We start from the raw sequence: 20,313 nt of genomic DNA, 5'->3' as shown, positions 1-20,313 counted from the left end.
TATTATCAAATGTGAAAATCACTAAGATCCTAGAGGAATAAAGTTTCATTTTTTGTTTTGTTTTGAATTAGCCCTTGTGCTATCCAACCTAGTAGCTGCTGCTAAGTCGTTTCAGTCTTGTCCGACTCTGTGCGACCCCATAGACGGCAGCCCACCAGGCTCCCCGTCCCTGGGATTCTCCAGGCAAGAACACTGGACTGGGTTGCCATTTCCTTCTCCAGTGCATGAAAGTGAAAAGTGAAAAGGAAGTCGCTCAGTCGTGTCCGACTCTTAGCGACCCCATGGACTACAGCCCACCAGGCTCCTCCATCCATGGGATTTTCCAGGCAAGAGTACTGGAGTGGGGTGCCATTGCCTTCTCCTCCAACCTAGTACAGTATGTGTAAAAAAGATCCAACAGTGTTCCTGAAAATATTTTTCAGATGTTCTCTGCTTTTCAGTCATGTTGATAATAAGCAAGTTTCTCCACAGAGGAGTCTGCATAGTGTTATATATAACTTAGTGTTTTTTCCACAGAAAAGCTTTTATGTGGAAGTTAACTATAATGGCGGGATATGCAATGTGCATTCTGTGATACCCTGAAGCATTATGAGACTCATTTTTTTCCCCTAAAGTGAGTTTTACTAAGTCAATTGGAATTTACTGTAAGTGGATCCCACAGTATTACCTATGTATCTTTTTCTTTTCGGGGGGAGGGGAGGAGAATGAAATATGGATTTTATGTTCACTGATGTTACAGTCTTTCTTCAAATAATATCTCTAAGGGGATGAGAATGTGTTGTACAAGCTATTCTACTGAAACCTGAAATTAGCTAGCTTAGGATAGGTAATTGTTGAATATTTGTATATTTAGACTTAGTGCTGTCCACTTTCTGCAATGATAAAAACATTTCACATCTCTGTTGTCCATTATAGTAGCCACTAGCTCCATGTGGCTACTAAGGAATTGAAGTGTGGCTAGTGCCAAAGTGAGGGATGAAATTTTAAGTTTTACTTAACTTTAATTTTTACTTTTAAATAACCCTATGTGGCTAGTCACTACTTGTAAGGTACCAAGATATGGACAACTTCCTATCCATCGTGAAATTGTAAAGTGACTCAAGCCATCCTTTTGTCGTTTCTGTCTTTCGATTTCCAGGATGTTGACCTCAGTGGGTTACTTTGCTCTGTCTCTCAACACTCCTAATTTACATGGAGATCCCTACCTGAACTGTTTCTTCTCTGCTTTGATTGAAGTTCCAGCTTACATTGCAGCCTGGCTGCTACTTCGAACCCTACCCAGACGTTATGTCATAGCTGGAGTACTGTTCTTTGGAGGAAGTGTGCTTCTCTTAATTCAGTTGGTACCTGCAGGTAAGAAGCTATCCAGTATTAGCAACTTACCAGAAAAGATCCACACCTCGACCAGGCTAGTTATTAGTCGTGTGTGCTTAGTCGTTCAGTCGTGTCTGACTCTGTGCGACCCCATAGACGGCAGCCCATCAGGCTCCCCCGTCTCTGGGATTCTCCAGGCAAGAACACTGAGGGAAGCCCTAATTATTAGTCACTTCCCTATTTATGTAGCTTTTACATAATAAACCATTCATAAGTCAGTTACACAAGAGATAGCTAACTCTGTGATTTCCTTTGTTCAAAATTAGTCCCTTCAAACAGAAGGGTTAGCATCGGAGTCAGAAATCACCACCAGAAGAAGAGTAACGCTCCCAGTGCATCCCCTTCATAGAAGCTTTCACCTAATCCCTCAAACCTTTGAGGCATAAACCTGAGTGCTAATTTCTTGGTACTTTCAAACCTTCTCTCTGATTGATGTATATATACAAGTGTTAAGAGTTGGTAGTACATGCCAGTTCCAGTATAAATTCAGTGATTTTTATCGTCTGTAATCTTTAAGTAGTTAGAAAGCACATGAAAAGATACATGCTTCTCTTTTCCTCTTATGTCCAAGTTTCTCATATTGTTACAACATTAAGTCAACAGATTATTGATATATAGTATTATATATAGAAGTATATATCTCAAGAATAATAAGTAGGATAAAAGGATTGGTTCTTCTGTTCAAAGATTAAACTTAACTGCATTAACAAGCTAACAATTGACTATGAAACTGTTGTAATTAAAGTGTAGATAAGGTCACGGAATGCATAAATGATCTAGAATGACAGAAGAGTGAAGCTCAAAGCACCCTTCACTCTCCATCTTTTTCTACGTCCAATTAGTAAGCCTTTGAAGAAGAAGTGTAATTTGGGGAATATCTTTATATTAGAAAATATTTATATATGAAACATAAAACATTCCTATACAAGCAATAGGGACAAAACAAGCAACTGTTAAGAAAGTACTGTTTCTACAAGTACCTCTGTTTACACTGGGTGTCTTCTCCAGGTTACAACTTCTTGTCCATTGGTCTGGCCATGTTGGGAAAGTTTGGGATCACGTCTGCCTTTGCCATGCTGTATGTCTTCACTGCAGAACTCTACCCAACCCTGGTCAGGAACATGGCAGTGGGGGTCGCCTCCATGGCCTCCAGAGTGGGCAGCATCATCGCTCCCTACTTTGTTTACCTAGGTGAGATGCATCTTATCAGTCTATCCTTTTTTTTTTAATATATCTGTAAGTAATAGACTTTCTGTTGTGAAAAATGCAAACAGCACATGCTAGACTCCTGTACAAGGTCACCTGTACTCTCTCAGTTCCTCAAATCACAGCTCTCAGAGGAACTAACACTAACCTTTGGTGAGTAGCCCTCCAGACATTTCGTTTTGTACAACACACACACACATTTTTAAATACACAAAATTATATCATAAATATTGTTTCATGACTTTTTTTTAACTTAACATTGTATCAGAATATCTTTCCTGATTGGTATATATATAGTTTTCATCTTTGCCTTTCATCTTCCCTATCCTTTCATACCATGCTCATGTGGTCTAATTGGTATATATGTAGTTCTTTTATCTTCTATTTAGTTAGTACATAGACTTCTAATATATGTGTACACATAATTTATTTAACTAGGTTCATGGATGAATATTTAGACCATTTCCAAGTTTTTGTTATTGCAAATAACATTACAGTGAACATTCCCCTACACCCCCACAGCCTTTGTATATATGGATCAATGGATTGCTGGAGCAATTTAAAAATTTCATAGATATTGCCAAATTGACTTCTGAATACTATACCAGTTTACAATCCAACTATCAATATATGAGAGTGTCTGTTTCTCCACATCCTCACCAACAATGGGAATCATCCAATTTTTTAATTATTGATAATCTGTTGTGTGAAAAATGGATATCATTGTTGCTTTCATTTCTTTTTCAACTATGAATGAGGTTGAACATTTTTTCATGTATTTATTGACATTCTATTTATTTTTAAGATATCTGACTGTCCATGTCTTTTCCCATCTTTCTAATGGTTTATTCAACTTTATATTTTGAGGGGGGAGCTTTTTGTAATTGAAAAAATTAGCCCTCTATATATATATTGTAAATATTTTTTCCTAGTTTATCATTTCCCTTTTGACTTCATGACTTTGTTTGCAGTGCAGGAACTTTAGCTTTTATGTGATCATATTTATTCATCAGAAGGGCTTTCATGAGATGTTCCATGTATGTAGGAGCTAGCACTTGAAGCCTAAACCTCATAAGAACTTTACTGGTGAGAGATGGAGACACAGTTCCTTATTCTTCCTAGTTATTCATTGGTTACCTACTGGTTCAAACACACACAAATACATCCCCAAAGACATATGTGAATTCTCAGACAAGGTACACTCTAAAACCTTACAGAGAAAGAGAGACATTTTCCACATAGCTGCCCTGAATACCTGAGAAATACATTATTATGTAGAATGGTGTCTTTTCATCTTCCCTATACTTTCAAACCATGCTCATGTGGTCTAATGGGGGACCACTTACATAAGAAATGCAGGAGTCTGAGAAAGAGCTTTCTGTTCCACAGTAGCAGCTCCTGTTGGTGACAACAGAGGCCTTAGAGAAGCTTCAAGATTTATATTTTTTTTGTCAAATAAAATTCTTGGTTGTGTTATTCCTCTGTAATCTCTGTATGTAGAAGGGAAGCAAGATGAAGATCTATTATTCTCCTGTCCAAGTAACACCAGATAAAGAAGAGGTGGAGTGGTTCTTCCAATTACATATAAAACCAAGACATATAAATACTGCAGAAAGAAACCACAGTGCCTGACATTTATTGATTTAAATTGGATTGAATATATTACTTAGATTTTCTTTGAGAGTCTCACAGCTCTGTGGACCTAGCTTTCTACAGCAGCCTACTGGTCTGGGCAAGTGCAAAGGTCATATCAGTCATCACAGCCAGTACCTGTCCCTGCAACATCCTGGTCCACCTCTTTCCCTGTGGTGTCCTCCCATCCCCCATCTCCAGTGACTTTTACCTTAAGAGAACTTTGGTAGACAAAGATTTCTATCAAAAGAACATCTATCACACCTGATTAAGTAGCAGCTTAGAGAATACCAGTTGACATGAAAGACTTTTTGATAATGCAAGATCAAGGGTGAATAATTATGGAAATTCAGAGGCAATGACATCTGCCAAACAGAAACTGTGTATTTTGCACACTTTTTTCTTCTGTAAGTATTCAGATTTAAAACTGTGTGCCACCATTACAAAGCGATTCTCAAGAGCATCTGGAGAGTCCCTCTATCTAACTGATGTCCTTACGTCCTGTGTCTTACAGGTGCTTACAACAGAGTTCTGCCCTACATCCTCATGGGTAGCCTGACGGTCCTGATCGGAATCATCACTCTTTTTTTCCCTGAAAGTTTTGGGAGAACTCTACCAGAGACCCTAGAGCAGATGCAGAAAGTGAAAGGGTAAGTGGAACTTTATTTTTTTTTATTATTATTATTTTTTTTTACTTTGCAATATTGTATTGGTTTTGCCATATATCAACATGCATCCGCCACGGGTGTACACATGTTCCCAATCCTAACCCCCTCCTCCCACCTGCCTCCCCATACCATCCCTCTGGGTCATCCCAAATTATATGTATAAAAAAAGAATAAACATGATAGAATAAATAGGAAGGTTCTGAAAAGGAAGAGTAACAGTGGAGAGTAGCACTATCAGATAATAAAGCATATTATTAAGCAACGGCAATTAAAACAGTATGATAACAGTATAGAAAAATAAATTACCGGGATGGGATAGGGTTCAAAATTAAACTGAATAAAATAAGAGAATTTGGTGTGAGATAATAAGTAGCACTTCAAAATCAGTGGGGAAAAGTTAGATTATTCAGTAAAAAGTGGTAGAATATTCAACTAGCCATTTTGGCTACATCAAAAGCTGAAATCCTACTTCAAAATATATCATGATAAATTCCAGGAAGATTAAAAATTGAGGCCTAAAAATATTAAGTCATAAATGCACCAGAAGAAAACATAAATATTTTATAACCTTAAAGAAGGCCTTTCTGAGCATGATATGAAAAACAAAAAGACATAAAGGAAAAGATCAACATATTTGATTAAGCAAGTTTAGATATTGTCAGTAGAGCAAAAGTGAAACCATAAATTAGAACAAAGGTCGACAAACCAGGGGGAAAATATTTGCAACACACTAGACAGAGTTAATAAACTTAAGATACAAGAAGCTCTTAGAGGTCAGTGGGAAAAAGACCAACAACTCAGTAAGAAAACTGGTAAAGGTCATGAACAAGCAGTTTATAGAAAAGAACATTTCAGGGGCAAATATATTTATGAAAAGGAAATACCTGTCCACATTAATAAAAAGAATTTTTAATGCAATATCATTTTTTGGCCTATGAGATTGTGTGAGAGTTTTCTTCTTGATATCAACCAATTCTGACACCAACGAAGTGTCCTATAATGACATTCAGTTATGACACTAATTACCCAGGACTAGCATCATCCTCTACAGGTTAAAGGCTCAGTCCCATAAGACAGCTTACTCTTCAGCTGCCAGTCACAAGTAAAGTAATGGGTCCCCAAGGTTATCCACATTTCTGGCTGTTGGGGAGGGGGAAATTTACTCCCTTACCCCTTTAAGTTCTTGTGGCTGAACTAATAATAAAATTGACACAAGTCAAGTCAAGAGCAGAAAAACACATTTGAATTCATGCACACAGAGATCTCTCAGAAAGAGGACTGCAGACATGGCCAAAGCAGGCAGCTTTTACACTTTTTAGACAAAGAAACAATAAAACTGAGAGGAATTGATAGGACAAAGAAACTTAGGTTTGAGTGCTTAATTGCTGTTGTTCAGTCGCCAAGTAGTGTCAGACTCTGCGACCCCATGGACTTCAGCAAGCCAGGCTTCCCTGTTCCTTACCATCTTCCGGAGTTTGCCGAAGACATGAACTTGGGTACTTAATTAGTAAGGAATTTAAATAAAGTGTGGGCCTGGGTGGTAATTTATAAGGAAGCAGCAATGTTTATTTATACAGATTTTTTGGTCCTGCCCTGAATTCTCCATCTCTGGTGATAAGGGTGTCCTTCTACCTCCATATGTGGGGAGTGAGCATTTTCCAAGAGGGATTTATTTCCTGCTTTCGGGGGCACAGAGGAGGCCAGAGCTTCTTTCTGCATCAGCTCCTTCACAAGCAACTTGAATTCAAAATAATCAAAATGGGGACTTCCCTAGCAGTCCAGGGGTTAGGATTCAGTGCCTTCACTGCTGAGGGCCCAGGTTCAGTCCCTGGTTGGGGAACTAAGATCCCACATGCTGCGTGACCAAAAGCAAAAACAAAATCAAAAAGCAAAATAATCAACATGCTATTGTGGCATATTTGGGGGCAGCCTGCCCTGAGCTCCAACATGTCCAACGTGACTACAAAGTCTGGTGTTTCCACAACGCCCCTCCTCAAGTTCAGGAATTTGCTAGAATGATGCACAGAACTCAGGAAAACATTTTACTTACTATTACCCATTTGTTATAAGCAACACAAATGAACAGCCAGGGGAAAACGTGAGGTCCGGAAGGGCCCAGAGCACAGGAGTCTCTGTCCTGTGGAGTTGGGGAGCATCACCATCCTGGCACGTGGATATGTTTGCCAATTCAGACGCTCTCCAGACCCCAGTAAACGTTTAGGAGATTTTATGGAGGTTTTTCACCACATCGGCATCATCAATATTAATTTAACCTCAGCCCTTCTCCCTTCTCTGGGGGCTGGGGGGTGGGCTGAAAGTTCCAGGCTTCTAGTCAAGGCTTGATCTTTCTGGAAACCAGCCTCCATCGTGAAGCTATCTAGGGACTCACCAAGAGTCACCTCATTAGAATAAGAGGCAAGACATTCCTGTTACCCTTGTCACTCAGAAAATTACAAGGGATTTTAGGAGCTCTATTCAGAAACCAGGGACAAAAATCAAATATCTTTCTATGACAACACAGACTGGCAAACATTTAAAAGATCAGTGGTATGGTAGTAGAAGTTTAAGGTTCATTTATTTTTATTTATTTATTTTTGTCCACACCGGGTCTCCGTTGCTGCAGGGTTTCTCTAGATGTGGCAAGCAAGGGCTCCTCTTCACTGTGGCATGCAGGTTTCTCGTTGCAGTGGTTTCTCTTGTTGCGGAGCACGGCTCTAGGCACGCGGGCTTCAGGAGCTGGGGCTCGCAGGCTCTAGAGTGCTGGCTCAGCAGTGGTGGCTCTAGAACTTATTGGCGCTGCAGCACATGGGAGCTTCCCCAGCCAGGGGTTGAATCCATGTCCCCTGAATTGTTAGGGGGATTCTCAACCACCGGGCCACCAGGGAAGTCCAAGAGAAATTTAGATTCTAGAGGGAAACTGCCTGGCTTCAAAACCCAAATCTACTGCAAACTTGGGCAATTCGCTTAGTTTTCACTAGACCTCAGTATTCCCATCTGTTATATGGGAATAGTTCATATGGCTTTTGTGATGTTATATAAGATAATGTGTTTTTTATTGTTGTTGTTTACTTTTTTTATTTTATTATTATTATTTTTTTTTACTTTACAATATTGTATTGGTTTTGCAGTGCAGAGCCATGATAAAAATAAGTCCATATGTGAATGGGTTGTGATCCAGACTAGATGTATATAGCAAAAGATGCCCAGTTTTGATAGGCTGTTTCTCCTAATGATGAAACTACTTCAATATCAACTTTACCTTACCAAGAACTTCATGCTTACCACTCTATTCTTTCCTCAGTGAAACTATAAAATTGTGAATACTAGTGCTAGCTATACTCATGAGGTTCTTTTTAAAGTAATTACTTGTTCATTGACTAGAGAAATGTTTTTCTGTGTCAATTTGGCATTTTTTTTTTCATTTAATTTTCTTTGGCATTTTTCTTATTTTCAGGTTCAGATATGGGAAAAAAACAAAAGGTTCAATGGAGAAAGAAGAAAATTCCAAAGTTATAATAACTTCATTCTAATAAAATTCCCATCCTATTTGGTGAATTGAAAAACATCCATAAGCCTGTGAAGAAACTAAAGCTGTTCCTGATGAAAAGGACTAACTAGGAAGAAAAACACTAAAATGGACCTTGCTATTAAGAAATGCTTGCCATATGGCAAACTCTGGACCAGACTTACAGATAACTCCTTATTTTTAAAAACAAACCATTTCTAGAGACTTCCTAATTAATTCGATGAATTGAGTTTGTCGGATTTTTAGAAAACGTGTTGGTCAAGGACTGGAAAACCCATATATAAAGATTAAACTCATTTCCAAATACAAAGACTATCCAAATTTTTTAAAAATTCATTGAATTAACTCAACTGTCAGGCTTGTGTGTGTGTGTGTGTGTGTGTAAGTAAACCAGCTCATTCAAAATGACCAATTATATGCAGTATTCCTACCCAGCAAATTTTATACGCTCCTTTGAGAAGAATTGATGGCAGATACTAATAGCATTTACAAGTGAAATGCATCAAGAGATCAGACAGCCTGGCTCTATGGCCTGTCAGCATTCAAGAAGGAAACAAGGCAACTCCTGGCTACAATTTCAGAGGCTATGGCTCACAGGCTATCGAGTGATTCACATTTGTTGTGCTCTTTGTGAGCACTTGACTAAGCTTTCTGTTCCCTAAGACTGGTTAAGGGGCCTTTTTTTTTTTTTTTTTTAGGTAAAAAAAAAATCAGGAAAACCACAAACTAGTTAGATTGGTAGAGGTGGTTTGTGTGCCCCATAATGAAGAGAAATCAGCACCACAGAAGAAGACTATCCAAGCTAACTATTTGGATATCCTTTTAAACCAGTTCTTTCCCTTAATACATACCTCCCTAAATACAATACGCAGTTGTAGCCTCTTTAACCACGGGTGCATTTGGTCAGCAATAGCGGAATCTCAGTTCCAGGAATGAGCAAGGTAAAAGCCACAAATGGGATAATGTATTGACATAAGCTCAGAAAATAAATGTCAGCTCTGTGTCTCACCACATTTGAGGCATGCTGAGATGATAACATAGTGAACAGTTCCTCTCGAAGACCTGGGCCCCATACTCTCACCAGGAGCAGCTCCTTTCTGAGCAGCAAGAGACAAGCTGCTGCTGCTGCTGCTGCTGCTAAGTCACTTCAGTCGTGTCCAACTCTGTGTGACCCCATAGACGGCAGCCACCAGGCTCCCCTGTCCCTGGGATTCTCCAGGCAAGAACACTGGAGTGGGTTGCCATTTCCTTCTCCAATGCATGAACATGAAAAATGAAAGTGAAGTCGCTCAGTCGAGTCCGACTCTTAGCGACCCCATGGACTGCAGCCTACCAGGCTCCTCTATCCATGGGATTTTCCAGGCAAAGTACTGGAGTGGGGTGCCATTGCCTTCTCCGAGAGACAAGCTACTAACCCTTTAACACTACCAGGGCAATGGTGTGCTTACAGTACAGGCAGCCTCTGGTTTTTAACATGCTGCTCGTTGGCATCATCTCCTAAAATTAATTATCCCCAAATATAAATATTCACTATCTAAATATTTTTCAAAGGAACCTCTGATGAAACATCTTGGTAAACAATCCTTATTGCTTCAAGACCCTTATCTTGAACTTTTCAGATTATCTCAGAAGTTTTTCTTTATATTGCCATATTTCTAACACATATTTATATCCCTACTGACACACTGATCCCACATGTGAGTGTTACCTTAAAACCCACTAGAATTCTTGAGATAGTTTACACTTTCTCACTGGGGACTCAGGTACACAGCTTCATCTACCCGGCACCTTTATCTCCCCCACTGGTGCGACCTGTCTGGATCGCCTTTCTACCTACCCTGCTGGATACTAGCTGTCTGTCATGCAAAGAGCAGGTCCTGCTGCCTTCCAGGAAATGCTCCTTCAACTTCCTTCCCACCAGCAATGGTGTTCACTCCTCTGTGCTCTTTTGGTACTTGTTTTTATACCTTGCCTCTGTTGGGTTCTTGTCTAGTTGCCCACACCCTTCCCCTACCCCACGTGTCTATAAGCCTCTGGGAGGCCAGGGACCTCACCTTGTTTATCTTTTTATCCCTACTGTAGTGCTTTCTAGCATGTAACAGGCATTTGATGATATTCCTTTCAATTAAAATACTTTGTAATGCTAGCTTGGTGAAAATGTTGTTTGAAACATAGACATTCAAATTTTTAAATGCTGAAGTATAAAACGCTCTTAAAGCTTTTTTTTTTTTTAATGTAAAAACGAAGGATATGATCATTGCCTTTTACTGCAATGATTATATGCAGATTATATGGGTGCTTTATAATTATGTTTCATAATTGTAAAAACATGACTTTTTAAAATCTATTTATAAAAAAGCAACGAGTACACAAATGCATTATCTCTTTGGTAGTTCAAAGCCCAAATAGATCAATACATGCCAAAATAGATGTATTCCTGATTTTTAAAAACAACTTTTAAAATTAGGCCTACAAGGCAATGACCTGAACTGGCTTATGAATATCAGTCTCAGACTGACAGCCAGTATTACACTGTATGTTAGAATGAAATATTGGAGACATCCCATTAACAGTAATTTTATGGATATGTGTTTTAGCACCTTTTCAATATTTTTGGGTTTTAGTAACTATAGTCATCGTATAAAATATAGGTAAAAAAAAAACTATTAGAAAATAGGCAAAATTGTCAATATTACAAGGATTCTAAAGTCATATTCTATTTTATTTTTAAAATCCAAGAGAATTAACTAAAAAGTCTAATATTTAGGAGTTTCAGCTTAAGTGGAGGCATATAAGAAGTGTTCCAAAATCAGTAGCTATTTATGTACTAGAAATAATCAGCTAGAAAATATGCTAGAAAAAAACAAATTCCATTCTTAATAGTCATAAAAACATAAAATACCTACAAATAATCTCTAAACAAACATATTAAGTCTAAGTGAAAAAATTATTCCATTTTATTAAGAGTTGAGTAGAGACATGCTGTGTGTAAAATGAATGTTGTGGACCTACCATTCTTACCAAATTAACTCACTAAAATTAATATTTCAGTGACAGATTTTAGGAACTCAAAAAATAATTTTAAAGTGCATCTGAAAGAACAATAGGCAAGACTAAGAAATTTTAGGGAAAGAAGAGTTGTAAGGTAAAACATTCTTCAGATTTAAAAATACAAAGATAAATAGGAAGGCCAGAAACCGACCCAAATGTTTAAAAATTATAACATATGATAAAGTGCATTACAAATTATCAAGAAAAAGATAAACTATTCAAAACTAGTTCTGAGACAACAGACAAGCTGTGGGAAAAACAGCATCTTACCATAAAACACATACCAAATTAATTCTTGACGGATTAAAGATTCAAAAGTAATAAATAAGATGAAAGAAAATACAGGTGATTGTTTACTCTCAGGATGGATAAGGAATTAAAAATAAGGTAAAATAAACAGATTTTGCTATAAACTTTAAAAATTTTCTGTACACCAAAAATCTTAAAATTAACTCAAATTTGAAAAATGTTAACAAAAATATATTGGACAAAGTCCTTTCTGTTCATTCATCAATTTAAAAGCACCAGCTAATACTCTAGTTGAAGCAAATAGTAGGAAGGTTAAGTGCATCTTTGGAGACTGGTGTTCCTGGGCCTAGCGCAGGGTCTGTCATTTACTGGTTGGGTAGCCTTGAGCAAGTTATACAGGAACACCTCATTTTATTGTGCTTTGCTTTATTGTGCTTCACTGATACTGCATTTTTTTTTTACAAAGTTTTGTGCAACCTTACATTTTCAGATGATGGTTAGCATTTTTTAGCAATAAAGTATTTTTAAATTAAGGTTTGAACATTTTTTTAAGACACCATGCTATTACACACTTAACAGACTGTGGTATGGTGTAAACATAATTTTTGTGTGCACTGGGAAACTAAAAGATTCATGTGGCTCACTTTATTGTGATATGATGGTGGTCTGGAACTGGACTTGCAGTATCTCTGAGATATGCTTGATATCTCTGATATTCTTGAGTCTTCCTAAATCTCAGCCTCTTCATCTCTGAAGGAAGCCAAGCAGTTCCATGGGGTGACTCTGAGGAGTACATGAGATAATGCACATATTTAGCCCCTTACCTAGCAAACTTAGATGTTTTCCTCTATCTCACATCTCACTGTACTCAACAGTTAATCATTATAATCAACTTCCTTGCCCCTTTCTTAATCCACCTTACTCTCCTGGGCAAACTGCAATCTGGTTAAATCCAGCCCCCCTCCTCCTTCCACCAGCACCTGCACAGCTAGACACCGCTGGGGAAAAAAATATGCAAACATGCTGACTGGTTTCATTTAAAATTAATCATCAGTCATCAAGAGGAACTTTAATGCTGACTGACAGTCATGCTCCACTGCCCTGGTCCATTCTCTATCCTCAATGACCTTTGTCTTCGGAACTCTAATATCTCCTCCCCCATGCTCACCCTCAGCTGTGCCTTTTCTTCCTATTTCACTTAAGCTCTTATGTCTTAATCTACCAAGCTAACTGCATTTGTATCCACACACTCTGTCTTTTCTATTATTTGAGATAAATGGTCTCTGCTCCTAGCGGAGAATTCTCTCTCTCTCTCTCCCTCTGTATGCGTGTGTTTCTGTACCTGGTGCCCCCATCCCCTCCTTACCTACTCAAGGACATTGCCCCAGCAGTTAATTATCCTGTCTGCTCTATGATTGATCTATCAATCTTTTCTCTCCCTACTGGATCTTTATCATTCAGCATGCAAACGTTATTATTTCTACGATACTGAAAAAGCTCTCCCTTGACCCCACTTCTGCCTTCAACTACTGCCCCGTCTCTCCCTATCCCTTTACAGCATAACTTCTCAATAGATATAGATAGCTCTATATTTGCTACTTCCAGGTTTTTCCTTCCAGTTTTCTCTTGAGCCCACTACAATTAAGTTTTAGCCCCCAACTCTTCACCAGAGCAACCTTCAAGGTCCCCAATGGCCTATATGTTTCTGAACTGAATGGTCAATTCATAGTCCTTATCTTATCGCCCCTCTGAAGGGATCAGACAAACTGATTTCTCTCTCCTTGAAACGTTTTCTGGATATCACATTTGCTTGGTTTTCCTCTTGCTTTGTTGACTGTTCCTTCACCATTTCCTTCACTGGTCCTTTCTCATCTCCTCTACTGCTAACCATTATTGCGCCCAGAACTTAGTCTTTGGTCTTCTTCCTTTTCTAAAAAACCAGTCTTACAGTTTTAAATACCACTTCTATATTAACAACCACCAAACACAGAGGGAACTTAACGTCAGGCTCACACACCAATTCTCTATCCTCACAGATGTCTAATGGGAATCTTAAACTCAACACGCCCCAGTTTATTTTGTACTCTTACTGTCCCCCACTTCCGTCCCAAATCTGCTTTTCCTGTTCTGTCTCATTGGTCTGTATATCTGTCTTTCTGCCAGTACCACAGTGTTTTCATTACTGTAGCTTCATTTTATTCTTCTCAATTTGGTTACTTTTTATTTCTTCTTCTTGCCTAATTACTATTATGGTCAAAACTCCCTACACAGTTCTCAGTTCAGTTTAGTCACTCAGTCGTGTCTGACTCTCTGCAACCCCATGGACTGCAGCACACAAGGCCTCCCTGTCTTTTCTACCAACTCCCAGAGCTTGCTCGGGAGTCTCATGTCCATCCAGTCAGTGATGCCATCTGAACATCTCATCCTCTGTCGTCTGCTTCTTCTCCTGCCTTCAATCTTTCCCAGCATCAGGGTCTTTTCCATGAGTCAGTTCTTCGCATCAGGTGTCCAAAGAATTGGAGCTTCAGCTTCAGCATCAAGTCATTCCAATAAATATTCAGGACTGATTTCCTTTAGGATTGATTGGTTTGATCTCCTTGCAGTCCAAGGGACTTTCAGGAGTCTTCTCCAACACCACAGTTCAAAAGCATCAATTCTTCGGGCACTCAGCTTTCTTTACGGTCCAACTCTCACATCCATACATGACCACTGGAAAAACCATAGCTTTAACGATTCAGACCGTTGTTGGCAAAGTAATGTCTCTACTTGTTACTATGCTGTCTAGGTTTGTCATAGCTTTTCTTCCAAAAAGCAAGCATCTTTTAATTTCATGGCTGCAGTCACCATCTGCCATGATTCTGGAACCCCAAGAAAATAAAGACTCTCACTGTTTTCATTGTTTCCCCATCTATTTGCCATGAAGTGATGGGACCGGATGCTGTGATCTTAGTTTTTTGAATGCTGAGTTTTAAGACCTAGAATCTAGCTTCTGTTAGCTTCCTAACTGGTCCCCCCTCCTTAATCCTGCTCCTGCTTTCCCTCAGTCTGTTCTTAGCATAGCAATATGAGTTATCTAAATCAGATCATATCTTGTTTATGCTCAAAATCTTTCTGTAGATTTCCACCTCAGTCAGAGTTCTTAAAAGCTAAAGTCTTTACAGTTGTCTATAAGTAGGATGATCCCATGTCCCAGTTTTCCCAGGACACTTGCAGCTTCTATCTATAGAAGTGTAATACCTATTAATAGCCCTCCCCGGTGGCTCAGACAGTAAAGAATCTGCCTGCAATGCAAGAGACCCAGGCTTGATGCCTGGGTCAGGAAGATTCCCTGGAGAAGGAAATGGCAACTCACTACAGTATTCTTACCTGGAAGATCCCATGGACAGAGGAGCCTGGTGGGCTACAGTCCATGGGGTTGCAAAGAGTCAAACACAACTGAGCGACTAACACTTTCACACACTTAGCAATACCTACTAATACCTCCCACCTTTCCCTCTAAAAATGTCCCAACTTGGATAATAAATTGTATATGGTCACGCAAATTGTAGGACCCTCCTCCATGTGTCCCCACTTCAGTTCCCTGACTTCATCTCCTATTACTCTCTTCTTTGCTGTCTTTATTCAGGTTACTCAGGCCTTGTTCTTCTTTGAACATGCTTCTTCATTTTACTGAAATATAGTTAATTTACAATGTTATGTTTAATCTCTGCTATACAGCAAAGTGACTCAGTTGTGTATATATACACACACCCTTTTTCATGTTCTTTTCCATTGTGGTTTCTCACAGGATACTGATTCTAGTTCCCTGTGCTGTACAGTAGGACCTTGTTGTTTATAACGTGTGCTTCTGCATATTCCCTCTTCTTGGGAATGCTCTTCCCAGGTATCTACGTGGCTGGGTCCCTATTTCCTTTATGTCTTTGCTCAAATGTCACCTGCCTAATCAATCCTTCCTTGAAGACCCTATTTAAAATTATAGCCTGTTCTCTCTTCATCTAAACTTATCTGTTCCTGCTTCATGTTTCTCCATATCACTCCCTGACATCCTAATTATTTACTTCTTCTTCACTTTGCATTCTTCTCTTTTCTCATGGAACTTACATCCCATGAGGAATACGTTTGTCTCCTCAGCAGTTAAAATAGTGCTTAGCACATAGTTCAGTTCAGTTGCTCAGTCGTGTCCGACTCTGCAACCCCATGAATCCCAGCACACCAGGCCTCCCTGTCCATCACCAACTCCCAGAGTTCACCCAGACTCATGTCCATCGAGTCGGTGATGCCATCCAGCCATCTCATCCTCTGTCATCCCCTTCTCCTCCTGCCCCCAATCCCTCCCAGCATCAGAGTCTTTTCCAATGAGTCAACTCTTTGCATGAGGTGGCCAAAGTACTGGAGTTTCAGCTTTAGCATCATTCCTTCCAAAGAGTAGTGCTCAATAAATGTTTGTGAATGCATGTGTTACTGTTATCATTATTATAGTTAAATGGATAAAAGAAATTATTAATTTTCAAAGAAGAAAACATTGGCTGGCCAATAAATATACCAAAAAAAAAAAAAAGTGTGCTTGGGAATTCCCCACTGATCCAGTGGTCTTGTGGTTAGGACTCTGAGCTTTCACTGCCCAGGGGCCAGGTTCAATCCCTGATTGGGGAACTAAGATTTCATATGCCTTAAAGAAAAAAAAAAGGTGTTCCTGCTTCACAAGTGAAGTGACAATGTGATTCCATTTTCCATGTAACACTTTAACAAAGATTACAAAACGACTGTGTCAATATTGAGTATGATGAGATACACATTCATACTCTTCTGGTGGAAATGTAAACTGGTTTATTTTTTCTAGAAAGAAAATGGGAAAGTGTATCGAGTCTTAAAATGCCTGTTTTTTTTTTTTTATATAGTAACTCAACAACTAAGAAATAATCAGATACATGAAATATTTATGAACATAGATGTTTATCAAAGCATTATTTGCAATCTTAAAAAATTGAGTATGGCCTAATAAGGGACTTTCCTGGTGGCTCAGTGGTAAGGAATTGGCCTGCCAATGTGGGAGATATAGGTTCAATCTCTGGGTTGGGAAGATCCCCTGAAGAAGGACATGGCAACCCACGCCAGTATTCTTGCCTGGGAAATCCCATGGATAGAGGAGCCTGGCAGGCTACAGTTCATGAGGTCGCAAGAGTGTCAGACACGATTTAGTGACTAAATAGCAACAACATGGCCTAGCAAAGGAGGTAAAAGACTTGTGCACTGAAAATATGAAGCACTGCTAAGAGAAGTTAGAAACAGACGGAAAGACATGCTGTGCATATGGACTGGAAGTCTCAGATACCAGTGAAATGTCCATACTAACCAAACTGATCTACAGATTCAATGTCAACATTATCATAATCTCAATGGCATTTTTGCAGAACTAGGAAGAAGAATCATCCTAAAATTCATGTGGAATCTTAAGGAACTCTGAAGAGCCAAAACAATTTTGAAACAGAAGAAAAGAATTAGAGGCCTCTCACTTCCCATTTTCAAAAGTAATACTAAAGAGCAACAGCAATCAAGATAGTTTGATACTGGAATAAAGCAAGATATATGAACCAATGGAACAGAGTAGAGATACCAGAAACAACTCTTGCACATACAGCCAAACGATTTTCACAAGCATGCCATGACCTCACAATGGTAAAAGGACAATCCCGTCAACGTATTTTTAAAAAAAACTGTACATTCATGTGCAAAACAATGAAATTGGACCCATACCTTACATCATATATAAAAATGAGCTCAAAACAGACTTAACTGTAAGACCTAAAACTATAAACTCTGAGAAGAAAAGCTTCAGGACTTTGAATTTGGCAATGATTTCTTGGCTATGACATTGAAGCACTGGCAACAAAAGCAAAAACAGACAGACGGGATTGTATCATAATTTAAAACTTCTGAGTGTCAAAGGATACACCAGAACAAAAAGGCAACCTAGGAAATGAGGGCAAGTATTTGCAAATCATATATCTGCTAAAGGTTTAATACCTAGAATACAAAAAGAACTCATACAACTCAACAACAAAAAAGCAAATAACCTGATTTTAAAATGAGCAAAGGAACTAAACAGTTGCCCAAAGAAGATATGAAAATGGCAGGCGTTTGTAAGAAATGATGCTCAACATCACTCATCATTCAGTTCAGTTCAGTTCAGTCGCTCATTTGTGTCTGACTCTTCGCAACCCCATGGACAGCAGCACGCCAGGCCTCCCTGTCCATCACCAATTCCCTGAGTTTACTCAAACTCATGTCCATCAAGTTGGTGATGCCATCCAAACATCTCATCCACTGTCGTCCCCTTCACCTCTTGCCTTCAGTCTTTCCCAGCATCAGGGTCTTTTCCAAATGAGTCAGTTCTTCGCATCAGGTGGCCAAAGTATTGGAGTTTCAGCTTCAAAATCAGTCCTTCCAATGGATATTCGGGACTAATTTCCTTTAGGATGTCCTTGCAGTTCAAGGGACTCTCAAGAGTCTTCTCCAACACCACAGATCAAAAGCATCAATTTTTCAGTGCTCAGCTTTCTTTAATAGTCCAACTCTCACATCCATACATGACTACTGGAAAAACCATAGCCTTGACGAGACAGACCTTTGTTGGCAAAGTAATGTCTCTGCTTTTTAATATACTGTCTAGGTTAGTCATAACTTTGCTTCCAAGGAGTAAGCATCTTTTAATTTAACGGCTGCAGTCACCGTCTGCAGTGATTTTGGAGTCCCAAAAAATAAAGTCTGCCACTGTTTCCACTACTTCCCCATCTATTTGCCATGAAGTGATGGGACCAGATGACATGATCTTAGTTTTCTGAATGTTGAGTTTTAAGCCAACTTTTCACTCTCCTCTTTCACTTTTATCAAGAGGCTTTTTAGTTCCTCTTCACTTTCTGCCTTAAGAGTGGTGTCATCTGCATATATGAGGTTATTGATATTTCTCCTGGCAATCTTGATTCCAACTTGTGCTTTATCCAGCCCAGCGTTTCTCATGATGTACTCTGCATATAAGTTAAATAAGCAGGGTGACAATATACAGCCTTGACATACTCCTTTTCCTATTTGGAACCAGTCTGTTGTTCCATGTCCAGTTCTAACTGTTGCTTCCCGACCTGCATACAGATTTCTCAAGAGGCAGGTCAGGTGGTCTGGTATTCCCATCTCTTTCAGAATTTTCCACAGTTTATTGCGATCTACACAGTCAAAGGCTTTGGCATAGTCAATAAAGCAGAAATAGATGTTTTTCTGGAACTCTCTTGCTTTTTCCATGATCCTACAGATGTTGGCAATTTTATCTCTGGTTCCTCTGCCTTTTCTAAAATCAGCTTGAACATCTGAAAGTTCACGGTTCATGTATTGCTGAAGCCTGGCTTGGAGAATTTTGAGCATTACTTTGCTAGCATGTGAGATGAGTGCAATTGTGCGGTAGTTTGAGCATTCTTTGGCATTGCCTTTCTTTGGGATTGGAATGGAAACTGACCTTTTCCAGTCCTGTGGCCACTGCTGAGTTTTCCAAACTTGCTGGCATATCGAGTGCAGCACTTTCACAGCATCATCTTTTAGGATTTGAAATAGCTCAACTGGAATTCCATCACCTCCACTAGCTTTGTTTGTAGTGATGCTTCCTAAGGCTCACTTGACTTCACATTCCAGGACGTCTGTTTCTAGGTGAGTGATCACACCATCATGATCATCTGGGCTGTGAAAATCCCTTTGTATAGTTTCTCTGTATATTCTTGCCATCTCTTAATATCTTCTGCTTCTGTTAGGTCCATACCATTTCTGTCCTTTATTGAGCCCATCTTTGCCTGAAATGTTGGTATCTCTAATTTTCTTGAAGAGATCTCTAGTCTTTCCCATTGTTTTCATCATTAAAGAAATGCAAATGGAAATTGAAACCATAATGAGATACTACCTCATATTCATTAGTATAGCCATTATCAACAGAACAGAAGAGACGTATGGGTAAGGATGTAGAGAAACTGGAATCCTTGTACACCACTGGTGAGAATGTATGATGGTACAGCCATTATGGAAAACAGAAATTTTCCATAACACACAGATTATAGAGTTTCCTCAAAAAATTAAAAATAGAATTATCATATCATCTATCAATCCCAATTCTGGGTATATATCTAAAATGATTCAAAGCAGGATCTCAAAGAGCTGTTTTGCACACCCATGTTCATCACAGCATTATTCACAATAGCAAAGAGCTGGAAGCAGCCCAAATGTCCATCTACAAATTAGTGGATAAAGATAATGTTGCTTATACATACAATGGAATGTTATAAAGCCTTAAAAACAGATGAACCTCAAGATACTATGCTAAGTGAAATAAGCCAGTCACAAAAGGACAAATTCTGTATGATTCCACTCATAAGAAGTATCTAAAACAGTCAAAATCATAGAAATTAGAAAGACAGTTACCAAGTCAGGGGGAAAGAGAGAAAAATAGATGAAGAGGAATTAGTGCTTGGTACATTTTGGTTTTGCAAGATGAAAAAGTTCTAGAGATCTGTGCACAACAATGTATATATATTTGGTACTACAGAGCTGTACTCATAAAAATAGGTAAGATGG

At 38.9% G+C, this 20,313-nt stretch overlaps 1 protein-coding gene across 2 annotated transcripts in view; it reads left to right on the top strand.

Moving 5' to 3' along the window:
• LOC133250955 (solute carrier family 22 member 4) overlaps positions 1-8,716 on the top strand; it is a 42,595-nt gene extending 33,879 nt beyond the window's left edge. Inside the window, exons 7-10 of one of the 2 annotated variants that reach the window (XM_061422844.1) lie at positions 1,139-1,353; positions 2,383-2,565; positions 4,727-4,862; positions 8,335-8,716. In XM_061422844.1, the coding sequence (XP_061278828.1) occupies positions 1,139-1,353; positions 2,383-2,565; positions 4,727-4,862; positions 8,335-8,410 (610 nt within the window). In that variant the 3' untranslated portion in view covers positions 8,411-8,716. Of the gene's footprint in view, positions 1-1,138; positions 1,354-2,382; positions 2,566-4,726; positions 4,863-8,334 lie in introns of those variants that run through there. The other variant, XM_061422845.1, reaches the window with a different exon arrangement.
• The last annotated feature ends 11,597 nt before the right edge of the window (positions 8,717-20,313 follow it).

Source organism: Bos javanicus, chromosome 7 (assembly GCF_032452875.1).
Source record: "Bos javanicus breed banteng chromosome 7, ARS-OSU_banteng_1.0, whole genome shotgun sequence".
Classification (NCBI taxonomy): Eukaryota; Metazoa; Chordata; class Mammalia; order Artiodactyla; family Bovidae; genus Bos; species Bos javanicus.
This window is presented reverse-complemented; position numbering and strand designations above follow the sequence as displayed.